We start from the raw sequence: 23,386 nt of genomic DNA, 5'->3' as shown, positions 1-23,386 counted from the left end.
ATTCTGTCATAATGGAAGCACTAGCCACTCAAAAAGTTTTAACAGAAAAATTATTGAGGAAAGATAAATTTGAGGAAAATATAAGAAAATTCTTCCCAATTCAGAATGCCGATGAGTTATCCGAGTGTAACAATAAAATAAATGAAGCAAATCGTGCGTCTTCTGTAAGTATTCTGTTATTATATCGCTATCATGTTTACAAGTTTAATCAAATAATCAATTTCAGACACGTTGTATGCCATCATTAATTAAAGGACAACTCCATAAATCCCTTACCTTTTATGTGTACATATGAATATTTAAATGACTCAAATTAACTTATTATTATTATTATTTAATTGAACAGCGGGAATTAAATGTTTAGTTTGTATAATTTAGAATAGCTTATAGTATTAAATAAATGTAAAACTTTAGCAATTTAACAATAATAAATAAACACTATAACAAATAATTGAAAATTTTAAAATATAATGCATTTTTAAATTATAATGTTAATCAAAGAATCCATTTATTAGTTAGTCTATTCATAGCTAACTCATAGTGCTCTTTTATTTATGCACCAAAAGCTAACTCATAATTAGGTAACTTCTGGTTAGCTGAAACTGATGCAAAGTGAGTGAGTACTGACTCGTTCCTATGACATTACATTGAAAAACTGAATAGGGTTTTATTAAGAAAATGGTTAGCTTTTGAGTCACCTCTGACTCATTTGTGGTTAACCATGAGTTATTTTTAAGTTAACTCAAAATCCTACTGGGTTGATTTGTGCAAAATAGAAACTTTTTAACAATGAAAGTGTGCTAAAAGTGTTTAAAAAAATATAAAATTATATGCGTTAAAGTAATAATATGTAATAGAAAGTTATTTTATCAAAAATTAAAAGTTAAAATTTCATTTGTTTACATTTCTCTGAGCTCACACGGTACCCGTATATGTGAGAGAGTAATTTGAAAAAATTGAGAGTTGGACTACTTGGTATACTTTGGCTCTAAGCATGTATTGAATGATTCAATAAAAAGGCTTAAATAAAAAAAAACTCAATGAAGAAAAATATTTTCATTTTGAATTTTTGTATTAGATTTGAATTAACAAAAATTTAATCAGTCAAAGGTTGAATGAATTCTGTTATGAACTGAATCATGAATTAATTAAATGATGAATGAATTATATTTAAATAAAAACCTTTAAATGAAACTAAAGAATTAGATGTTGGGAATGGTTTTATAGAATGAATGGCTGACATTTTTTAATTCCTTATTAAGATTTTAGTGAATTAAGCTCAAATTTAATTAATTATTTAATTCGAAGCTCTACTTATATATACACACAGTTACTAAATTATACATACGATTTACTTTTTGGGCCTTTTTTAAAAAATCTATATATATAAAACTATAAGGCCTGACTTATTCATTCATCCACTCACTCACTCATTCATGACTGATGAGTCAGTGAATCAGTGAGTGAGTGAATGAATGAGTTAGGCCTTGTATTTTTAAATATATAGATTTTTTTAAAAAGGTCCAAAAGTCGATCGTACGTATACTTTAGTAACTGTGTGTATCCTTGCCACTCATAGTTAAAGGTAAACATATCATAAAATATCGAAAAAAAAGTCAACAAAGTTTTTGATTTGGCATATAAATAAAAAAATGTATGTTTTGAGTTACAAAACAAAAGGCCAATTTTGAAAAAAAAAAAGTCAAAAAAGTTGATTTCGGAAAAAAATATCACTTGACATGAAATCTCCCATATACATATATTTTTTCTGCGGTCACAAAAGAAAAATGAGGAAATTATAAACCAAATGACAATCTTATAATAAACTAAGGTTCAAAAGAATTAATTCTGAATTGCATTTTCGAAATCGAAATAAATTGTATCTCTTAACCATTCCGTTAATGAATTAATGATGAATTAATTCATAGGCTTAATTCCTTTGTACTTCAATTGTGTTGAATTCATTACTTTGAGAATTCATCTATCTATATATATAAAAATGGATGTTTGTATGTGGGTATGTGTGTATGTGTGTATGTATGTTCCGAATGAACTCAAAAACGGCTCCACCGATTTTGATGAAATTTTCAGGGAATCTTCAGAATAGCCTGTCGGGTAACACTGTAAAGTCAGATTTTTGATTTTCGGTCTGTGGGCGGAGGGGCGTGGCATTATCAAATTTTTACATTATACCGCTAATACCATCTATATATATAAAAAACTTCTGGACCGATTTTGATGAAATTTTCAGGGAATCTTCAGAAGAACCCAGCGGGTAACACTGTAAAGTCAGATTTTTGATATTCGGTCTGTGGGCGGAGAGGTGTGTACAAATCTAATTTTTACATTATACCGTTAATGCCATTATATATAAAAACAGATGTGTGTATGTATGTTCCATATGGACTCAACGGCTGGACCGATTTTGATAAAATTTTCACGGAATCTTCAGAAAAGCATAGCGGGTAACACTGTAACACATAAATACTTTTTTTATTTCCAACGTTCAAACAATGACAATTTTCATTTTGTTGCTTAACATCATTCTAAAAATTAATGATTTGGTGTAAAAGAAAAAAAGGAAAACATTCCAACACATGTCCGGTACTATAGAAGTTCTTTTATATTATCAATCGATGATAAACAATTTTGTTTACTCTTGCAAATTAGGTGCATGATTAAAAAATTTCCATATGAAATCTATTAAAAAAATAATAACTCTCCGCATATCACTTTTAATAAAAAATAACGGTTTTATTCAAATAAAATTTGTTTTCGAAAGGGCATATACGTCTAGAGTCGCAGAAACGGGAAATGATGTCGGCTTCATGCCCACCTTTAAAGTTCAAGGCCAAATGTACCACAGATTTGGATCATTGCTCACGCTTCCCAATGACTATACGAAAAATTCCAATTGATCCCTCCACAAATAAGATTTCATTTCCGGACTTCTGCCAAATGCAAATGAATATTCAAGACGTTGTCAACAAAGTATTCCCAAGTCTTACAACGAACTACAACAATTCGGATTGTCTGTGGGAACATGCAATTTTGGCACCAACAAATAATGATGTTAACAAGATCAATAAGCAAATACAATTGAAACTGCCTAGCAAAACAATAAAATACAAATAGATTGACACAGTAATGAACGAAGAACAAACCGTCGATTATCCTACTGAATTTTTGAATTCATTGAATCACCGACTTTGTCCGAAACTGTATATTAAATTCGAGATGCAATATAAAAGAGATGTTTTCTAAGGGCCAGCAACGCGGACCGGGTTCAGCTAGTTATTTATATAATTAATTCCTTATTGAATCATTCAAATTTTCTTGAATTCAAATTCATTACAAAATAGCTTTACACATGCATTGAATGACTAAATTTTTCTTCAATTCAAATTTTTTATAAAAAGACTTAAGACAATTTTTTGTAAATGTTTAAGAGCCAAAAAAAACAAAACGTAATGAAAAAAAAAATATTTTAATTAACTGTTTATATAAATTTCGTTAATTTGAAAAATCGAATAATATCGAATATTGTTATTTTTACGTTCTACAACCACTTTTCAATGGTTGTGGTTGCAGAGCGAGAAAAAAAATACAATTTTCATTAGGCAACGAGTGTGATATTATTTGTCCCTCTTTCCAAACCACAATAATTTTGACATTTTCTTTTGTTTGTTTTCTATTGCCATGTTTAACTCAATGCGAATTTATACAAGGTGTAGTCAAACAGCTGATATTTTTTTCGCTTTTTGGTTCTAACAACTGTCAAAGCTTGTTTTTATATTTAAATATCTACATATTCTAAGCTTATTAACAAAATATTTATTGTTTACATAAATAAGTAAAGCCTACACTATTCAATTATCTACACTATATTAAGTTAAAATACTTATTTGTTTAATTTTTCATTTTGGTTTTTTGGTTTAACTGAAACCAGCTGATTCATATCTGTATAATTTGCGTTTTAACTCTTAGAATAAATAAATAGAACGGAAGGAGAGAGACATGTCAATGAACGAAATTACTCTCTTTCACATATATGTATATGTAGGTGATACAATAACAAAATTCATGGGAATACATTCTCATGATTTAGGTTTTTGAAAACAGTCTTATATGTTTTTTTTTTGCTCTCAGTTGCCTATCTATTTTTCATGTTCCCCACCAAGACGAATTTATACAAGGTGGAGTCAGTCAATCAGCTGATTACTCTTTTTTCGCTTGTTTGGTTCTAACATCTGTCAAAGCTTGTTTTTATACTTCAATATCTATATATTCTAAGCTAATTAACAACATATTTATATTTTGCATAAAGAAGTAAAGCCCTCACCAAGGTGCATTTAATAAGGTGCCATCGACAGCACAGCTGATTATAGAAATAGCACGCACAAATGTCAAACTACATATATAAAAAATATCCGACCGTACGCCCGTATGTCAAACTCTATATATAAAAAATAAGTGAATTCGCCTGTATTTATTTCAATTCGCCACTGCTGTCACCTTGTTAAATACGCCTTGGCCCTCACTATTGAATTATTTACACTATATTTAGTTTTAATACATATTTGTTTAGTTTTTAATTTCAGTTTTTTGACATTTGTTAAGACCATTTGTTGTTTTTGTAGAACTACCACCACCTTGTATGAATTCGCCTTGTTCCCCACATGGAAGAAAAATTTCTGTTCAGGTGCATTTAATAAGGTGTCATTGGCAGCACAGCTGATAAGGAAATAGCCAAGGTGCATTTAATAAGGTGCCATCGACAGCACAGCTGATTATAGAAATAGCACGCACAAATGTCAAACTACACATATAAAAATATTAGCCCGTACGCCCGTATGTCAAACTCTATATATAAAAAATAAGTGAATTCGCCTGTATTTATTTCAATTCGCCACTGCTGTCACCTTGTTAAATACGCCTTGGAAATAGCACTCATAAATGTCAAACTACACATATAAAAAATATTCGCCCGTACGCATTTTTGTCAAACTCCATATATAAACAAAATAAGTGAATTCGTCTGTATTTATTTCAACACAAAATTCTGTACACAAAAAAAATAATAAAAAATTATAATCAGCTGCTTTTGACCAACAAATTTATTTCATACCATATACATAACTTTTTATCAAATAATATGAGCAGTAAATTAATTTTAAATTTATCTCTTAAGAGTAGTAAGTATTATTTGTTTGTGTTCGGTGAGATCTGACTACAGCTAGTATATAAGAAACTAATGGATACATACTACATACATTTGTAGGTATAACATAATTTAAACGAAAAATATTTTGTTTACAATATCCATAAATACAGTGTTGGAAAAAATAATAGGGACTACCAAAAATGTCAATTTTTTTTAACAAAATTTGATTAACCTTTTAATAAATACATCAACTTCAATGTGCTAATATTAAGAAATAAAAAAACTATTCAAAAGTCTGCAGAAGATCTAAGGAAGACTTGAACATTGAAAGAAAACCTGGATCAGGAAGAAAAATAGGTCTAACAGGTATTGGTAAGGCAAAAGAAGTCGAACAAATCTTTCGAAGAGCACCGTTCGGCCACAAAATAGCTCGTAAAGCCAAAGCTAATGCTGGGTTGAAGTTGTAAAAAGTTCAGAACGTTCCAGATCGCAATGCGGTAAAGAACCTGTTGTGTGATGGATGATGAAACTTATGTACTGGAAGACATTTCACAACTTCGGGGTCAAGATTTTCATGTGGCTGATGAACGAGGTAATGTTCAAGAATAATACCGGACAAAAAAACAAACAAAATTTCCCAAGAAGTTTTTTGTGTGGCATGCCATTTGCTGTTGTGACAAAAGAAGCCAATCATTTGTGACATCAGGCTTGATAAACATAGAAATACATACTACGGAGTGTCTACTAAAATGGATTTTACCTTTATTAAAACTGTACAGATTTGGCATCTTGCCACTATGGAGAAAAGGCCCTTGAGTGGTATTCACACAATAATGTCAATTTTGTACCACGGGAGGCAAATCAACCTACGGCCTGTGGAAATGTGTTGGGCTCTTGTAAAAAAGAATTGAATTGTAAATGTATAACACGAGCACATAATGAATGTTTTGGCTAATAGTCAAGTAATTTTAAATCCAAGGTTGCCAACTCTCACACAATACATAAAGATGTTAGCAAGAAATTGTAATTTTCACCTATGGAACAGACTTGGCAACCCATAAAAAGGAACATTTACGTCATCTAACGGGAAATCATGCGCATGGCGTAATCTTTAGTTTATCATTCTTGATGTATAATTCTTTTTTTACAAGAGCCCAATACATTTCCACAGGCCGAAGGTAGATTTGCCTCCCTTGGTACAAAATTTACATTATTGTGTGAATACCACTCAAGGGGTTTTTCTTATAATTTCTTTCTAATTTTTCGTTATTTTATGTAAGTTAATGTCGATGGAACTACATATACACAATCAGATTGTATTGAACTGGCCAGATATGGTTCGGATCTGGACTATATTAATAGGGACGGGAAAGTTAAACCTACTATTATCGGTTGATCTTAGAAAGATTCCGGGACTCTACAAACCAATCGAGGGCTATTTGGCCAAAGTTGGATGCAAAGGCAACCAGTACACTTGTTGGTCTTTAGTAGGAGTGATAACCGGGCACTGCTCAATTGAAGCCTTCATTGGTAAAAGGGAACCAGAAACAGTCTAAGGCAAAAATGGCTACGGGAAAGATTCGATGATGGACTGGGGGATATAGCTAAATATGATCTAAGAAATCCATTAGACTTTATGCTGGTTATTTTTACTGTACGTTTACTGATTTTTCTTTGGACTGGCTTATTCACTTTAATTATCTTTATGTCAACTGACTTCATTCTTTTTCTCTCCAATTTCATTTCTTCTCTTCACATCAAGTTCACACTGACTTATATTTCTTTTGGGGATTAACACTGGATCCTATGGGTCTTCGAATGGAAGTGTACTTCTATAGTACACATCCCTTCAAATCTATCTACCTAATGTCGATAAAAATTTAAGTTTAAAAAAAATGTATTATTTCTGCAAATTTTAAATTTGACATCTTTTTTTAATTTAATCGTAGAAGTTAGTGATTATACCTATTATTTTGTCGAACACTGTATATATTTATACGTACAATCTACATAATATCTAACATACCGACCACGCGTTTATAGTTTTCTGTCAAAAAATAGTTGAAGTAGTGTATTTTTCAACAATGAGATGTATAGCAGGGACCGCATGTTATACACGTTTTTGATAGCTAATCATCTGGCATTGGTTGGTTTTATGTAAATGTTAAATAAATTTTTTTAAAACGTAATGATTTCTATTATTTAATGAAAGTTTACAGTGATGTTTTTATTTTTCCATGAGAGTTTTTAGTATTGAAAATAAATGATAGTTGTAATGATTTAATCCGATTTTATAATATAACCTATTGATAATTTTGAGATAAGTGAAGTCGTGGTAGAAATGAAATATTTCGTTAATGAAGAAAATTGGTTTATATGATCCGTTAAAGGGCGAGAGTAAATATTTCTGGCTGATTTGGCAAGCAATTTTGTTAAATAAGTTGCTGAGACGTGTGGTTAAAATATAATATTCGAAAGCACGTTGTATTAAGATGGCATTTAAACGAAATATTAATGAAATTTAATGTTATTTGAAATTATATTATTTGTAAGCATAAGCATTAATTAACATGGCGTGTTTTCTGAGAATTATTTTACAAAATTCAACTGATAAACCACAAATTTGTTTTGTATTAAAACCAAAAAGAATTCTTTTAAAATGGCTTTAATTTAATCAAGCAGTATATAAATATAATAAAAGTCCATTCACATTTGTGCTGCATACAAAATAAATTCAACACTCAATGTCTAATGATTTCATCATCATTAATAATTCAAAACAATTCGTATTTAAATGTAATATAAATATTTAAAATCTTCCATTGGTAGGTAAAACCTTTGACCGGATAGTATCAAATCGTAGCGAAGCATAACGAGACAAATATTTACAATTATTACACACGTCACTGGGGGTAGCAACATTGCAAAACGATTAAATGAAAAGAAGTGGTGATAAGACAAAATAAAAATATACAAAACACTGATAACACAGATTTAATAACGTAAACACCGACATGACAGTTCATGATTAGCAACAATTTACACGAGGTTATCACAGATGTTTTCGCCACAACCTGCCAGCTCCCCACGTTTAACAACGCCACTGATCTCTACTCTAAGAGAGTTTCGCAATAAATGCACTCAATCACACACTCACTCACAAAAGCGCACTTATACACAAAATTGCATAGAATCACCACAATTCTCTTAAGCGCCAAATGCAAACAATGCACCTCAATGGGACAAATCACAATTTAATTTTCATTTTCACATGCAAAACACACAAATCTATATAGAGATGTAATAACTACCAGCTGTACACAATATTTTAACAAATTAATTCAAAAACACAAAAATTACAAAATTTTCCACTAACCATTTTCATCAGTATCCATGCGTCCAGGCATTTCGTAAATTCCAAACCTGATTAAAAGCGAATATTTTTTTAGTTGTTAGTGATAATGGTTCTTAATTCAACAACACTTTTTGTACATTTATCTTAAATTTCGTTTGGATGGTTGGCTGTTTTTTTGGTTGGTTGGTTTGTTTAGAAAATGTGACCGTTCATGACCTCTGTCAAGAATTCAATAGCGACAAATGTGTTTTTGAAACGAGTCTTTTTCGTTTTCACTTTTTTTTTTTTTTTTACAAAATTTAATTTGTATTGAATTTTTTCACACAAAAAAACGAAAAATGTTTGTATTAGTTGTGATGTTTACGCTGTGAATACTGATACAAACAGCGTTTTTATTATTATTTTTATTAATTTGGCTTCTTGTCTAGCTTGTACTAAAAAGCGCAAGACTAGAGCGTATAAAAATATTGTTATTGTTGTGTTAATACCAGGAGCTATCACTACTACTTGTAGATGAAATTGGTGGAAAAAACAACAACAAATCATGTACGTAGCACGTACAACGATACTATTTGCCAAAATAAAAAATATTCTTACTTACATCGAACTTTAAGAGCAGTAAATAATCGAAAGAGAATTAGTACGAAAAGAGATGAAAGCTTAAATAAGCTTTCTTTGCACAATCTAATATTGCATCACTGGTAGTTTTAGGAGAGCCGTGATTTATTTTGTTTTAGTAACAGGGATGGACAATTTAGTAGTATTGTAATTACACGACAGAAAAACTGCAAATGTTGATTTCAAAACAGGGGAATACGTTATATATTTGACAATTAAATTGACATTTGAGTGACAATAGAACGGAAACTTTTTTAACCGTTATTTCAATATTTATTTTGATAATATTTTGCTAAGGTTTTTAAATTGTTAATAAAAATAGCTAGAGTCAAGATTTGCGAAAATTTAAAAACGTTTTTATGCTAAATCAGCAGTTTCAAAAATTATAAAAAAAATAATTTTTTTCTCAGCATTTGGGATGAAGACCTCATTAAACTACCCCAAGCCAAGTTAATTTAATAGCAAGAGAGTTTAAGAAATTAAAATAGAAAATTAGTTCTCAAACTGTTAGCCGGAGGAAACCGTACTGCTCGTATGCAATTTACCAAAGAACATTTAAACTGGTCCAAGGCGAATTCATTATAATGTGCTATTTGTTTTTGTTGGCTGGAACTATCAAAATCTGCCTCTTTTTACGTATGTGCAGTATTAGCAACAACAAACACTAGTGAATTTGACAGCTCGAAAAATATAATCAGCTGTGCTACCGACACCACTTTATAATAAATACGCCTTGAATTGGTGAGACAGAAATGAAATTCTCCTTTAGGATAAATCCAAATACAATTTAAGAGGAAGTGATAGGAGAACATTTGTAATACCACCTAAGGGAGAGAGACAGGAATAAGACAGTCAAATTAGGTGGTTGGAATATTATGGTGTGGGGCTACGTATGGGTAATATTTATATGATAATATGTCTGGAATTGGATACTGATACATTTTAAACGATGTTATTTGATTTGAAAATAAAACGAATTACGCATTATTCCAAATTTAACTACTTAAATATATTCAGCCCAATTATGAATACAAATTCCCTGGGAGTTTTTTTTTATTCATAATTGTGCTAATTATACGAAATGACTAGAGTTTTTCACGGGAATTCCCGGGACAGAAAATCCCGTTTATTCCGAAAAATTTTCAATCCCGAAATCCCGGGAAATTGTGTGAGAATTCCCGGCAATTATTTTCCTTAGTTTTATGTGCTGCTTTTTGAACTTGACTTTCTCTAAAATATGCTTATAGCTCCAAAACAAAGGCAGAAGATTCATACAGCAAAAGAGATTCAACCCAAATAGACCAATAATAAGTTCATCATTCAAATTATTCCAAAAACTCGTGAATGTTCATGGCTGTCACAGAATTCCATTCCAATTAATTTGTATAACCAATTTAGAAATCTGGTATGTTTATCTCTTTATATTAAATTTTTATTGTATTTTTTTATTTGTATCCAATTACATTTTAAAACCAAACAATTTTTTTAGATTTTTAACGAAGTCTACATTCTTAAAATTGAATAATTTGTTCTAGGCGGGAATTTCTGGAATCCCGAGAAATTGTCTCACAATGTAAACAGTTTGTTCTTGGATTTTTTTTATTATTTACAGGGAATAGAAAAAGGTTGCGATATTGGGAACTTTAGATTGGATGATACCTACATACTGAATGAAGCTGGCTTTAGACGATACGACTTTACGTGCAACATTACGAAGAGAAAATATAATTAAATTTGATCCGTTTTTTCTCTCAATATCAAATGGTGTCCTTACAAAATACGTTTACACTAACTACCAAATCCTTATTTTCTACACAAAATTTTAGATCATATTACTTGTATGATAAAAGTTAACTGGCCTTAAAAGCAACTTTAGACGATCACATTTTTTGAACCCTTTTGCGACATGGTTTTTTACAGCTTTAACATAGCAAGATTGCAATATGTTATATTTAGGGAATTGATCAATGTTTATAACCTCCAGTAACACGAAGTCTTGTTATGTTTTAACTAATAGTTATACTGACAGTTTTCATATAAAAATAATTTTAACCGACATTATAACTATTAGTTAAGGCTTATCCAGACCTCGTGTTAATGGGGGTAACAGTGATAAAATTATTATAACAAAACTGAAAATTTTAAAACTTTTGTATGGAAGTTATCATTAAAATATTTTTGTTACAATTTTGTCATTGTCATAAAGCAGTTTAATATCGAAATTGTTTAATTACACCACGATTTGTATGGTTTTTTCTTCTTGTTCCTGCACTCAGGTGAAGTGGTTTATGGGAGAAGGAAGGAAACGAGTAATGGATTTAAATTACAATTCGACATCAAAAGTTTAAAACTGATCCTTAAGGAATTTAAGATCGAACAGACAATTTAAAGAAAAAATCATATTTAGGGAAAAATCATAAAATCGTATTTAGTGTATTACTGACGCAGCGACATGAAAACTTTTGTAATTTTTTTTTTAAATTTTAAAAAAAATTTTTTGGTTTTTTTATTTTTTTTTGGTGAAAAAAAAATTCGGGATAAACCCATTTTGACCCATTGTAGGTCCAACTTACTATGGTCTATATACGTCATTGCAAAGGTCTTTGAAATATCTATCATTAGACATCCATATTGTCTATATTAATGACTAGAAATCCAGATATAGGTCAAAAATAGGTTAACAATCGAGGTTGTCCTGGTTTTTTCCTCATATCTCAGCCTTTTGTGGATCGATTTTGCTGATTTTAAATAGAAAACTTCTCGAAAGCATGTCTGACAGAATTATTGTATATTTGGATCCCGAAGATTTCCCGGGAATATTTTTTTGTTAATTTTCGGGAAATGTTTATCGGGAATACCTTCATAAGTTTTCTTCTATAAGTTACAACATTCAGATTCGTTTCGATGGTCAAATTTGTTGCTAACTGAATTATTCTATTATATTTTTCGGTTCTAGCAACAGATAATCAGTTGGCAAAGAAGTATTATGGTTGAAAACCCCGATTTTTTTTCACTCAACTCAAGCCAGAGCAGACAAATTCGATTATTAAGAATGAATCGAATTTAAAGTTTATGCTCTGAAAGGAATTATTAAGATGCCTAACATTACAACTTTTAGGGATATTCAATGAATATTATTCATATTTAGAGAAAATTATAAAAATAATAGTAGTTCAAATTTGTTTATTTAAAATTAGATTTGTTTTATAGATTTAACATACTCGAAATTCTTAAGTTTTTTAATTAAACAAAGAATTTATTGATTTTATACTGATTAAAACTACGACTGTGCAATACCAATGAAATGCCACTATTAAATTAGAAATCCTTGTAAAGGCTGGACCAACACTGTACAACCAAATATAGTAAATTTATTAGAAAAAAATTTCTGGTTTAATTTAGTATTAAACAAGTAAGAAAGTATGGTCGGTCAAGCCCGACTATATAATACCCTACACTAAGTAAAAGAGCAAAAACATTTTTCTTTTAAAATTTCAATAATTTTTGAGGGATTTTCGGAAGTGGGCCTTATATGGGAGCTATGACTAATTATGGACCGATCGTAACAAAATTTGGTGACAAGAATTTTGTATATATAAAACTTATTTGGAGGGCAATTTGTGGAGATACATTTATAAATTAAACATTTATGACCGATGAAGCCCAATTTCAGAAGGACATTTGTATGGGGGCTAGGTGAAATAATGGACCGATTTCAGCCAGTTTCAATAGGCTTGGTCCTTGGGCCGAAAAAATAATATGTACCAAATTTGATCGAAATATCTTCAAAATTGCGACCTGTACTCTGCGCACAAGGTTTACATGGACAGCCAGCCAACCAGGCGGACGGACATCGTTTAATCGACTCATGCCCGTAATTTCAACAAATACCAGCGCTTAGTTACCTGTGGAGTACAAATATTTGGTAATTTTTACCCGTAGATATTGATTTGAAATTAATATGATGTTACCTTTTAGGTAAATTTATCTGCAGGGTATTTTACAACCTAGATATCTATTTGTTGAAATTACGGGCATCAGAAAGTGATTCTTAGTCGATCGGGATAATTTAAGGTGGGTGTTAGACTAATATTTTTGGGCGTTGCAAACATCTGCACAAACGCATAATACCCTCCCCACTATGGTGGTCTAGGGTATAAAAATTCCCGGGAATGAAACTATTTTTTATTTTCTCCCGGGAAAGAAAAAAGTCCGGGAAATTAGGAACCCTAGACCATACCTTTAATGATGCTTTGATGGCAAAAGCAACAACACTGTCAAAAAATGTTTGGCGGTCATCAATTATGCTCTTTCGAATATTACTGCATTTACGAAATTTTGACGACGTTGGTCTAAAAGTAAATTGCAATAAAACCGTTTAATTTGAAGAGAAAATACGGATACATTTTTTATTCTTATGACAGATACTCTCTCCATTTTTAAAATGATTTAAAATTAAAATAATCATTAGATCAGGGATGTATGTATATATGTATATACATGTGTATTTCCGTTTCTTCTATTTATACATAGTAATAGTGTAAAAGCAAAAATAACACATATACGATTTTTACCACGGTTTTTATAAATTATAATAAAGATTTGTATTCATTTTCCCTTCGACTTTCTTCACAGTAGTATTTAAAATTGTGTAAAGAATTGTTTTGTGTGAATCCTGAAAGGAAAACATCATTTAATTGGTTTTAAAATGTCCTTTCGCACCTTTTACAAATACTTAATACATTATTCTGTAATAAAATATAAAATAAAAGTGATATGAATTTAAAAATACTAATGTTTTATATGCATTATAATTGCAGCCGCAACCGTAAGCGCTATAAAGTTTTTGGGAAACAGTTAAAAATCAATAGCGTTCACGGTCGTATTGTCTTTGCCCATTAATTTCAATACTTAGTTATAAGTTTAAAGATACGATAAACAAAAAAATCCTGCATACAGTGGTCGGAACAGGCATATCTGTGTGGACTACAGTATAGACTACAGTCTGTATAATACAAATATGTATAGATCATCAGAGAACTCTAAACCATAAGAGAAAATTTAAATAGCCTTATTCCAGTTAATATCATTTATGTTCCCAATTCCTTCCTGGTCAGTATACTAAATTCAGAGAGATGGAAACCTATATTTTTGTTAACTTCACCACTGACATACATATAAAAAAAACAAAACAATATATTAAAACGTATGTGCGTAAGTAAGTGTGCGTCATTATCAATTCAAATGCCAGAAAATACTCAAGGCCCCTTTGACAAAATAGATTATCAAAAATTATTACAAAGCTTTTTGTTAAAAAATATTAATTTCTTATTCTTTTCCGGCTTATCAGTTTAACAAACTTTTAAAAACAAATTTAGTACAACATCTACTAATAAAAAACAAAAACAATTTTAAAAAAAGCCAGACGAGTTTTTTCCATTGAAAACGCGCGAAACATAACAACTACAATGTGTTCTAAACCACAAACACACAGTATTAATTTTAAAAAACAATCACGTTTTTTTTACAAAGTTGACAAATAAAAATAGATCGCAAAAAATGAAATACACAATGGATGGATACATTCTATAGACTTATGTATGTATCCAAACAAAATTACATAAATAAATACAAAAACAAGCATTTTAGTTGTTTTTGTACACAATGAAAATAGGAAAAATATGTATTCATACATATTTTTAAAGATAAATACAATAAATTGCCAAATAAATATTGAAAGCACTGAACAATTGACGCAGTTTCTTAAAAACCACGTGTATAGAGAGAGAGAACCGTTCGCAAAACCTTACGCATACACAGACGAACGCACATTTACCCAAACTCACTCAAACACAGTAAGTTAAACAGTTAGTCCACCATTGTCATATACAAATTGTTGTTGTTAATGTCAAAAAAATAAAGAATATGTAAATAAATAATAATAATAATAACAAAATCAATCAAATTACTGATGGAGTAATTGCAAAATTAAACTTCACTCACTTATTAGATCGGTGAAAAATTTGTGTTTTCTTTTTTTGCTGACGAAATTTATTGCATCAAAGCGAAAAAAATGTTTTACAGCAAAAAAAAGAATGTAGTAGACACTGAGAAAAGCACTTGTTTATTGATTCGATTTATTGTTTTGAGAGAAACCGTACTTTTGTCTACACTAAAACAGGAAATGTTGAGAAACTTATGGTTTATAGTTGTTGTCCAAACAAACGCCAAATGCGTTATGGTTTCAGCTTCTCAATAACTCCAGACATAAGAACACTCACCGATACTCCACTACTACAAACAAACGCTTAGATACATTGGGGATGCAACGTAGGAATTCAAAATAGTACCAACTAGCGCAAAAAAGTACTTTTTAGAGCTTAAAACATGTATCTTTATTATGTATTATAATTTATTATACCCACCATCAAACAAGATTTATATGAACCTAAATCTTCTTTGTGATGATTGGTCCATAATTGATCCTACCTATGATATAACCTCTGTATCAGAAAAACATATTGAGTATACAAGATTCGGCGCAATATAACAATCCTACTTGTTTTTTATTTGTAGTAATCGTATGCACTTATGCTTAATGATATGGTAAAAACAGAGCTTCGGATTAATTAATTCAATTTGAGCTTAAGTCATTAAATTCTTTACAAATTTCAGCAATTAATCCATAAATCCAGTCACAAAAAATCTTTAGATGCTTTTTTCAATACAGTTCATTTATTAACCACTTCAATAATTTAATCAAATTAAATCAAAATATTGTTTCTTCATTCAATTTGTTTTGGTTTTAATTACTACAAAATGAATAGATTTCAATTAAAGAAAAATTTAATCATTCAATCAATTTTATTAAGCTATTATGTAATGAATTTGAATTAGAGAAAACTTGAAAGAATGAATAAGTAATTAATTCTATAAAGAATGAATTCACTGAGGAATTACAAAATAGCTTTATAAAACTTAGCTTTGTTCGTTTACTTGCTAGTTTTTACCATAGAGAAACATAGAGAGGAAACTAGAAAAAAACTCAAACAAAAAAAAATTACTAAAATAATCACACATACGAGTGTTGTTTTTGTTTTCACATAGTTTTTTCTACTAATACATTCTCACCACTTAGATTTTTGACAACTGAGTTAGGTCTTTGACAGGAGAGTTTCCGCTCTATGTCTATTCTCTATGGTTTTCACTATTACTATTTTCTAAGCTTGGGAAATTTTCAATATGAATGAAGAAAAAAATATTGAATTAGATTTGCATTAACAATCATTTAATAAGCTTGAATGAATTAATTCCACTGTGAATTGATTCAACAATGTAGCTAAAAAATTTGCTTTAGCATCTGATGAATCTTCTTTTGTCGTATTTTGCGATCTATAATTTCCCATAGGTTTTCTACCACTAAAAACACTAAAGTCTGACAAAACTCTATCTAAATTGTCCATGTTGAAAGAATCATTACGATGTCTTCTATAAACTCGATCACAGATTGTGCAACTTTGAAACAAAACCTGATTAGATTGTAGCAAACATATAGATATCTATGTATATGTTTAAAAAGCTCTGTATTAAGTATTTTCGAGTTACAGTAGGTTCTAGATATAAACAACTTCTCAACTAAAAAAAATAAGTTTTTACTGCAAAAATTTGGAATATAAACTAGATTCAAATTAAAGGTTTGCGTTAAAATTGGTAATAAAATAAAAAGATGGACGAGGTGGCATAAGATTTTTGTAGATACACATTCCCTATAAGTTGCCCTAATAGATAAGCATAGTCATTAGACGGGCATCGGTCCGTGTTTTAAAATACTTTTTATTTGAGACCCAAAATTAAAAGACAATAAAATATACATTTCAATGTCTATATAAGCTTTGAAGTATGGGTTACTATGTGCTTAAACACATGGACTACCTATGGATTTTTGAATTGAGCATAAAATTAAAAAAAATATGAGCCAATACACAAACTAAATGACCAATTTAAAAAAAATGTTTTAGCTATTATAAAAAATATATTTCGCTTTATTCTGAAGACAGAAATTTTCATAATTTTGTCCAGCTAGATTTGAAAAATCCTTATATGCTTTCAAAGTCACTTTTTGGTGCAGTCTTTATTATATTGGTCCATATTTTCCGAACAACTGGAATGAGAACGGTAAAATAGATCCGTTATTAGTAGTGGAACTAAATAATTTTCATATTAGTTATTGACATTTTCCCCCTCTTGAATCCATTAAAAAAAGTACTTTTTCATGATATAAATACTGCCGAAAATGTAGCTAAAAATGTACCCCAACATTCGCACAAACTAAAGTGCAAATCCAAAAGAACTTTTAAAAGCGTAAAATAAGTATGGATATGAATGTTTTCTGTATTTAAAAACCTATAAAAAAATGTATTCGTGTACTTCATAAGTGTATTGGTTGTAATTTGTTGTTGTCATCCATACAATAAACTTTAACTAAAACGTAATGAAAAGAAAATGGAACTAAAAACATCATGAATTAAATGAAATGTACAAAAATAGAGATAAAATACGCATGCAATAACAAAAGCCGGTTATAAACAAAATGCGAATACGAATGTGGCGAAAACAAAAAGGCGTAGTTGATGATATGTTCACTGCACGTGTTTGTCTAAAAGTAGAATTTATTTATGTTTAAAAACGAATGTATAGTTTGTTTTAATACAGCGGTTAACAATGGAAACTTTTCCAAAAATACAATTAATTGGTTACATTCCAAAAAACTTGTTAAGGAATTTGTATTTTTTAGTATTTCATTAATTAATTTATATTTTCATTAACCCCTTACGAAGGGGTTAACTGCCAAACGAACTATCATACGCGCTCACTTATTGACATTTATGATTAGTATACTCTGGCAAATCATCATGAATAGATTGACGTTTGAACAATGCTACCAAATTATTCAAATTTACTTTGCATATCTGTCATCGATTCGCGCAACTTATAGACGACATGGTATTTCCTATTTGAAAATATGGATGACATTGATTCGGGCTAAATGTGGTTTCAACAGGATTGTGCTACGTGACATACGGCGAGCACAATCATTGAATTATTGAAATAAAAATTTGGCGACATCTTGATTTCGAGAGATGGATCTGTCAATCGGCCTCCAAAGTCGTGAGATTTGACACCTCTCGATAATTACATGTGGCCCAACGAGAAGTTACTGGTATATGCTGATAAACCAGCAACAATTGACGGTCACCATTGTTCGTTTTATTCATAATTAATTAAATTCTGAAAATAGAAAACAAAGTAAAAAGCAGGCCACAACAGAATACGTACCTCATTGGATTGTAACCACTTCGTTGCAACACTAGAGGTGTGTTTGCGGTCATTGTGTTGCTTGAATCTCCAAATTAGGGACATATTTACCTCAGCATATAAATACATAACATCATATAGGAGGTTTCTTCGCGGTCAAGGTCAGCCTCATTTGCCCTGCGGCAAATTTCCAATTATAGATTATTGATAATTTGTAAAACTGCTAATTTATTAGTTGAATATTTATTTTGCATCAACCCAGCACTAACATCGTTTTTGGTATCTTGAAGATTTTACGTAAATCGGGATCAAATGTAAAATATCATTCAGGTTTTTTATAAAAAGTTAATGAATTATTATGCATTGACTACCTACCTATTTTGATTAAACTTCAAGTTTTAGTCAAAATTAATGCTTAGATATAAATGGGGTCAAAATAAGTCCAATAAGAAACACTGTCTGTTTAAAATGTTTGAAAATTAACTTAAATTAAAAGGGTAAATTTCCATTGTTTTCTCGGCTGATCTTATTTCTAAAGCTAGTGGGTAATGATAGAGTTTCCAGAAAACCGAAGAATTTCAAAACCGCGGTTTCGGTCGGTTTTGTGATAATTTATTAAATATTAAGTGTTATAGAAACAAAATCCGTTGATAATATAGGAAAAGCTAACAATAGTACATTTTCATTTAATGGTACTTTTTTAATATATTAAATTAGTTAGCTTATATACATTAAAGTTGGCTAATATTCAGAAATAATCAAGAATAGGGGGCTCAATGGTATTATAATACCAAAAAAGGATAATTAATTTTTCGTTCTTCAAAATGGTACCTTTTGAATTTTCAATAATATTGAACCTACATATAATCAGGAAATTAGTTTGATTTCCAACTTGACGGGGGTTTAATTGAAGAAAATTGGTACTTTATCTTCTAATTGTACTTTTTATTATATTTTATAATAATAAACCTAAAAATTAGACACAAATGATTCTGAATGAGGTAGAATTCGAAAAAGGTGAATTTAGTGGTGCATTTCTTTTGCATTTTCAATAATAATGGGCCCAGAAATATGAAATTAGGCATTCATGATGCTAAGTGGGAATACAAAATGTGGGTCTTTATTGTACTTTCTTAATTCTAATAATATATTTTGAAAGAGCGAGAATCCACATTACAATGAACCAATAAACTTGAAGCTAGAGACATGTTATCCTTAATTATTATTAATTCGCAAAGGGAGACTTAATAGTATTATTTCTTTCTTCTACTTGGGGTGGCGAAGCGCACCGGGTCAGCCAGTATTCCATACTTTTATTGGATATTTATAAGTATTTGTTAAAAACACGATACATATTTTTTTACATTAAATAAATAAACATTCAGAATTTTAATTGTCAGGAAATACTTGGATGAATCATTGGATGAAAATGTTTGTTTTTCATTTCAAATTTTTTTTACTGAAAATAGATTAAAAGTAAAAACCGAAGAATAATTGTCGGTTTCGGTTTTAAGCCTTCGATTAAAACCGAACACGAAACTCTAGGTAATGTTATTCAGATTTTTTTTTTTTAAGTGGACAATAATAGTATAAAATATTACATGACCAAACCGATTTATTAAAACTGAGCAACAGTATAAAACATCAGATGGAAATAACAGCAAATGTTATCCTAGTTAGTCATAAATTCATATCAGAGTTTCTGCAAATCTAATAATTGTTGAGATAAACGAGTTAGGGAACTCCATATTATGTAGAATACTTTACAGTACCCAGGGCACACTTAGAAAGGTGACTGCATCACTACAACAATACAAAAACAACATGTACTTTGTTTTTGTTAAAAAGTAGGTGAACTGTCAAAGTTGCCTGTTGTTGTTTTTGCTTTTGGGTTTGTTGTATTTTTCGCCACAACAACCACAAGTGAATTGACAATTCAAACTGAATAAAAAAATAATCAGCTGTTTCATCGCAGTCACCTTTCTAAGTGTGCCCTGACAGTACCATTAGAAAACAAATAAATATAACCCCTTTATTTATAATATTTCACGTCTCTGTGGCTTAATTAATATTGAACAACCACGTGTTGGCGGCGTCTACTTAAACACATGTATGAAATCGTATCCGAGTAAAACCACTCACTCATACACGGACAATATTTATATTAAATATTTTATTTTTGCGATCATTTTTTATTTGTTTATATACAGTTGCGGTTTAAACAATAGTATCGCCTTCATTGACATCAAATATTTTTTATGTGGCGTTCATAATGGCTCAAAACAAGATGTTTCAGGTAAAATTACGATTTACTTTCATGTTTTCCCATTTAGTTAGACATCGTTTATACATAAATGATGGGTTATTTTTACAAGCCATAAAGTTATTTAATCAAATATATATCAGTTTTGTTTTGTTCACAACTGTATCTATGTTATGAAAATAAATAAAAACGAGCCCCCTTAGGCCATTAATAATGTTATATGATATGATATGGGAACAATAACAACTAATAATTGACAATTGAAACTAAAATAAAGAATCAACAAGTTCGAAAAAGCGAATATTGTTTTAATTGCGTACTGAAATGTTCTGAAATTGATTTGTTATTTGACGTTCTTTATCACACACTCGCTCGCTCACTAGTTTCACTCTTTGAAACAAAAAATATTTTACGTACATATTCATATGTGTCATGTGCACCCTGTCGATACGAAAAATTTAAAAAGAAGAAGAGAGCAAATAGTTGGCAACTCAAGATTAAGGGCATACGTTTTGACAGCTGGAAGGTAGAGAAAATGTAAACAATAACAAAATACCTGAAAAAAAAATTTTATGTAGGCAAACAAATTGCTGAACAATTGTTGAAGCTAGGAAGCCATATTGGTAAACGAGGTTTCTCGATACCAAGAAGAGAAAATGTCGGCCCTTTTTTGATTTTGGCTCCACATAGTGAAGAAGGTGGAGTCCGTGGCCTCATATAAAAGAAAAACTAAATTTTTGATTTTTTTTAAACAAAATAAGTAAATTTTATTAAACAAAAGATTTTTTTTTTAAACTTAAAGCTAAACTTAAAGCTAAACTTAAAGCTAAACTTAAAACTAAATCTTAAAATATAAAAATAAAAAATAAAAAACTAATCAAACCAACCTGCAAAGCCACTGCAACACGACTCCATCCAACGAGGGAGAAGCAGCATTAGCACCACCACGCCTGGGGTGCTAGGGTATATTTGGTGATATTCCGACGAAGTACAGTAAAATACACCGGGACATATAGACGGACGTTCAATTCGGTTCCTTTTCTTTAAGAAAATAAAAAAAAAAAAAACAAAAAGAAATATTTATAAAATAAAAAAAAGGTGATTAGTGAGATATTTATATAAAAAAAATAGGAAGTCTTAAGTATCGCAAAGTCCATCCCGCGTGTGAACCTTAACCACGCGTGCGCGAGTTAGGTTAGAGCTCTGGCCTAGGGAACAGTGAGTCGCGAGGTTAATTAACCCAAGATTTTCCTAAATCTTATATAGGTAATTCTCCTATAAAAAAAAAAAAAAAATTTTATAAATAAATATATATAAATAAATAAATAAATAAAAGGAATTAGAGAATTCTAAATATTAATAGTACCTCGAACCACTTAGACATTTAGACACGTCACTGACAGGAAATATCCATCTACCCTATCCTCACCCGGGAGATTCTTCCGCAAAATTAGTTGGCCGCCAGGGAATAGAGCGGGAAAGCAGTAACGCTAGATTTAAAAAGATACATTATAAATTATTATTATTAAAAGAAATTTTATTAAATTAAACTAAAAGCAAAAAAAAAAAAATTAAAATTTAAAATCTTAAATTTAAAATTTAAAACTAAAATCTTAAATTTAAAATTTAAAACTAAAATCTTAAAGCTAAATTTTTAAAACTGAATCTTAAAGCTAAAATTTGAAATTTTTAAACAAAAACAAAATTTTTGTACATTTTTATTTCTAAAGTAAATTTTGTTAATAATTCATTTTTTTGTTTGTATAAATTCATTCTTTATTAATAAACCGAAACTTTTATAATGTTTAAATGAAATTGCTATTTTTCAAGTTTTTTTTTTTAAATGATTTACTAAATTTCAGTAAACGCGGCGGTAAGTAGGGAAGGTATTGTTTGCGGGGAAAGTTTGGGACATTCTTACGATAGGATGTCATGGCGGGATTCAATCCCGAGTGGGTGGGTTATCTCCTGGCAACAACATCAGCCAGGAGAAGAAATTGTTCGGTAGATAGGTACGCAGGGAAATAAAGGAAAGAGAAAAAGGACAAGAGAAACTACTTCGAGCCCCTTTAACTTAAATATACTTTTGCTGGTATGATTTTTGTGATAGTGTGTGTTTTCGATCCGGATTGCTGGCAAGGACCACCCCCTCCGGCGAGTTCCCAGCCAGGCAAACGCGAGCATACCAGCGCCGCCGGCAATCTGGCCACCTTGTTTCTTTATGTTTATTTTGTTTTCTGTTTGTTCAATGAACAATGAACAGACGTTTGACAGACACACCAGCCCACACACTACATAAATGGCGCCCAACGTGGGGCCCGAGTAGGAACATAGCCTGAAATTGAAATTTTTTTTTATTTTTTTTTGTTTTTAGTTTTTTGTTTTCAGCTGCGTAAGTCCAGTTAGGTAAACTCAAGAGTCCCTAATCTGTTGCTACGCAGTTGAAAGCATGATTCTAGTGTTTCTTTTTATTTTCTTTTACATTTATATAGGTATGAATCCTTAATGGTGCCTGACCAATATTGTTCACATCTACGTAAGTCCCGAATATCCGGACAACAAAGTCTGATTCGCGTTGCGACGTATGATGTGGGCAATATAGTCATGCAGTATTATGGATTCATAAGCCTATCCTTTCCGAACGGCTTGAGGCTCTCATAACAGCTTTCAA

At 30.4% G+C, this 23,386-nt stretch overlaps 1 protein-coding gene across 2 annotated transcripts in view; it reads right to left on the bottom strand.

The window, feature by feature from the left end:
* The window catches only part of Prps (phosphoribosyl pyrophosphate synthetase), a 43,879-nt gene extending 35,189 nt beyond the window's left edge, over nucleotides 1-8,690 (bottom strand). Inside the window, exon 1 of one of the 2 annotated variants that reach the window (XM_065506266.1) lies at nucleotides 8,541-8,690. In XM_065506266.1, coding sequence (XP_065362338.1) covers nucleotides 8,541-8,571 — 31 coding nt within the window. In that variant the 5' untranslated portion in view covers nucleotides 8,572-8,690. The remainder of the gene's footprint in view (nucleotides 1-8,540) is intronic. The other variant, XM_065506268.1, reaches the window with a different exon arrangement.
* Between the last annotated feature and the right edge of the window lie 14,696 nt (nucleotides 8,691-23,386).

Source organism: Calliphora vicina, chromosome 3, assembly GCF_958450345.1.
Source record: "Calliphora vicina chromosome 3, idCalVici1.1, whole genome shotgun sequence".
NCBI lineage: Eukaryota > Metazoa > Arthropoda > Insecta > Diptera > Calliphoridae > Calliphora > Calliphora vicina.
The sequence above is the reverse complement of the archived record's forward strand: the minus strand, read 5'-3'. Positions and strand labels throughout refer to the sequence as shown.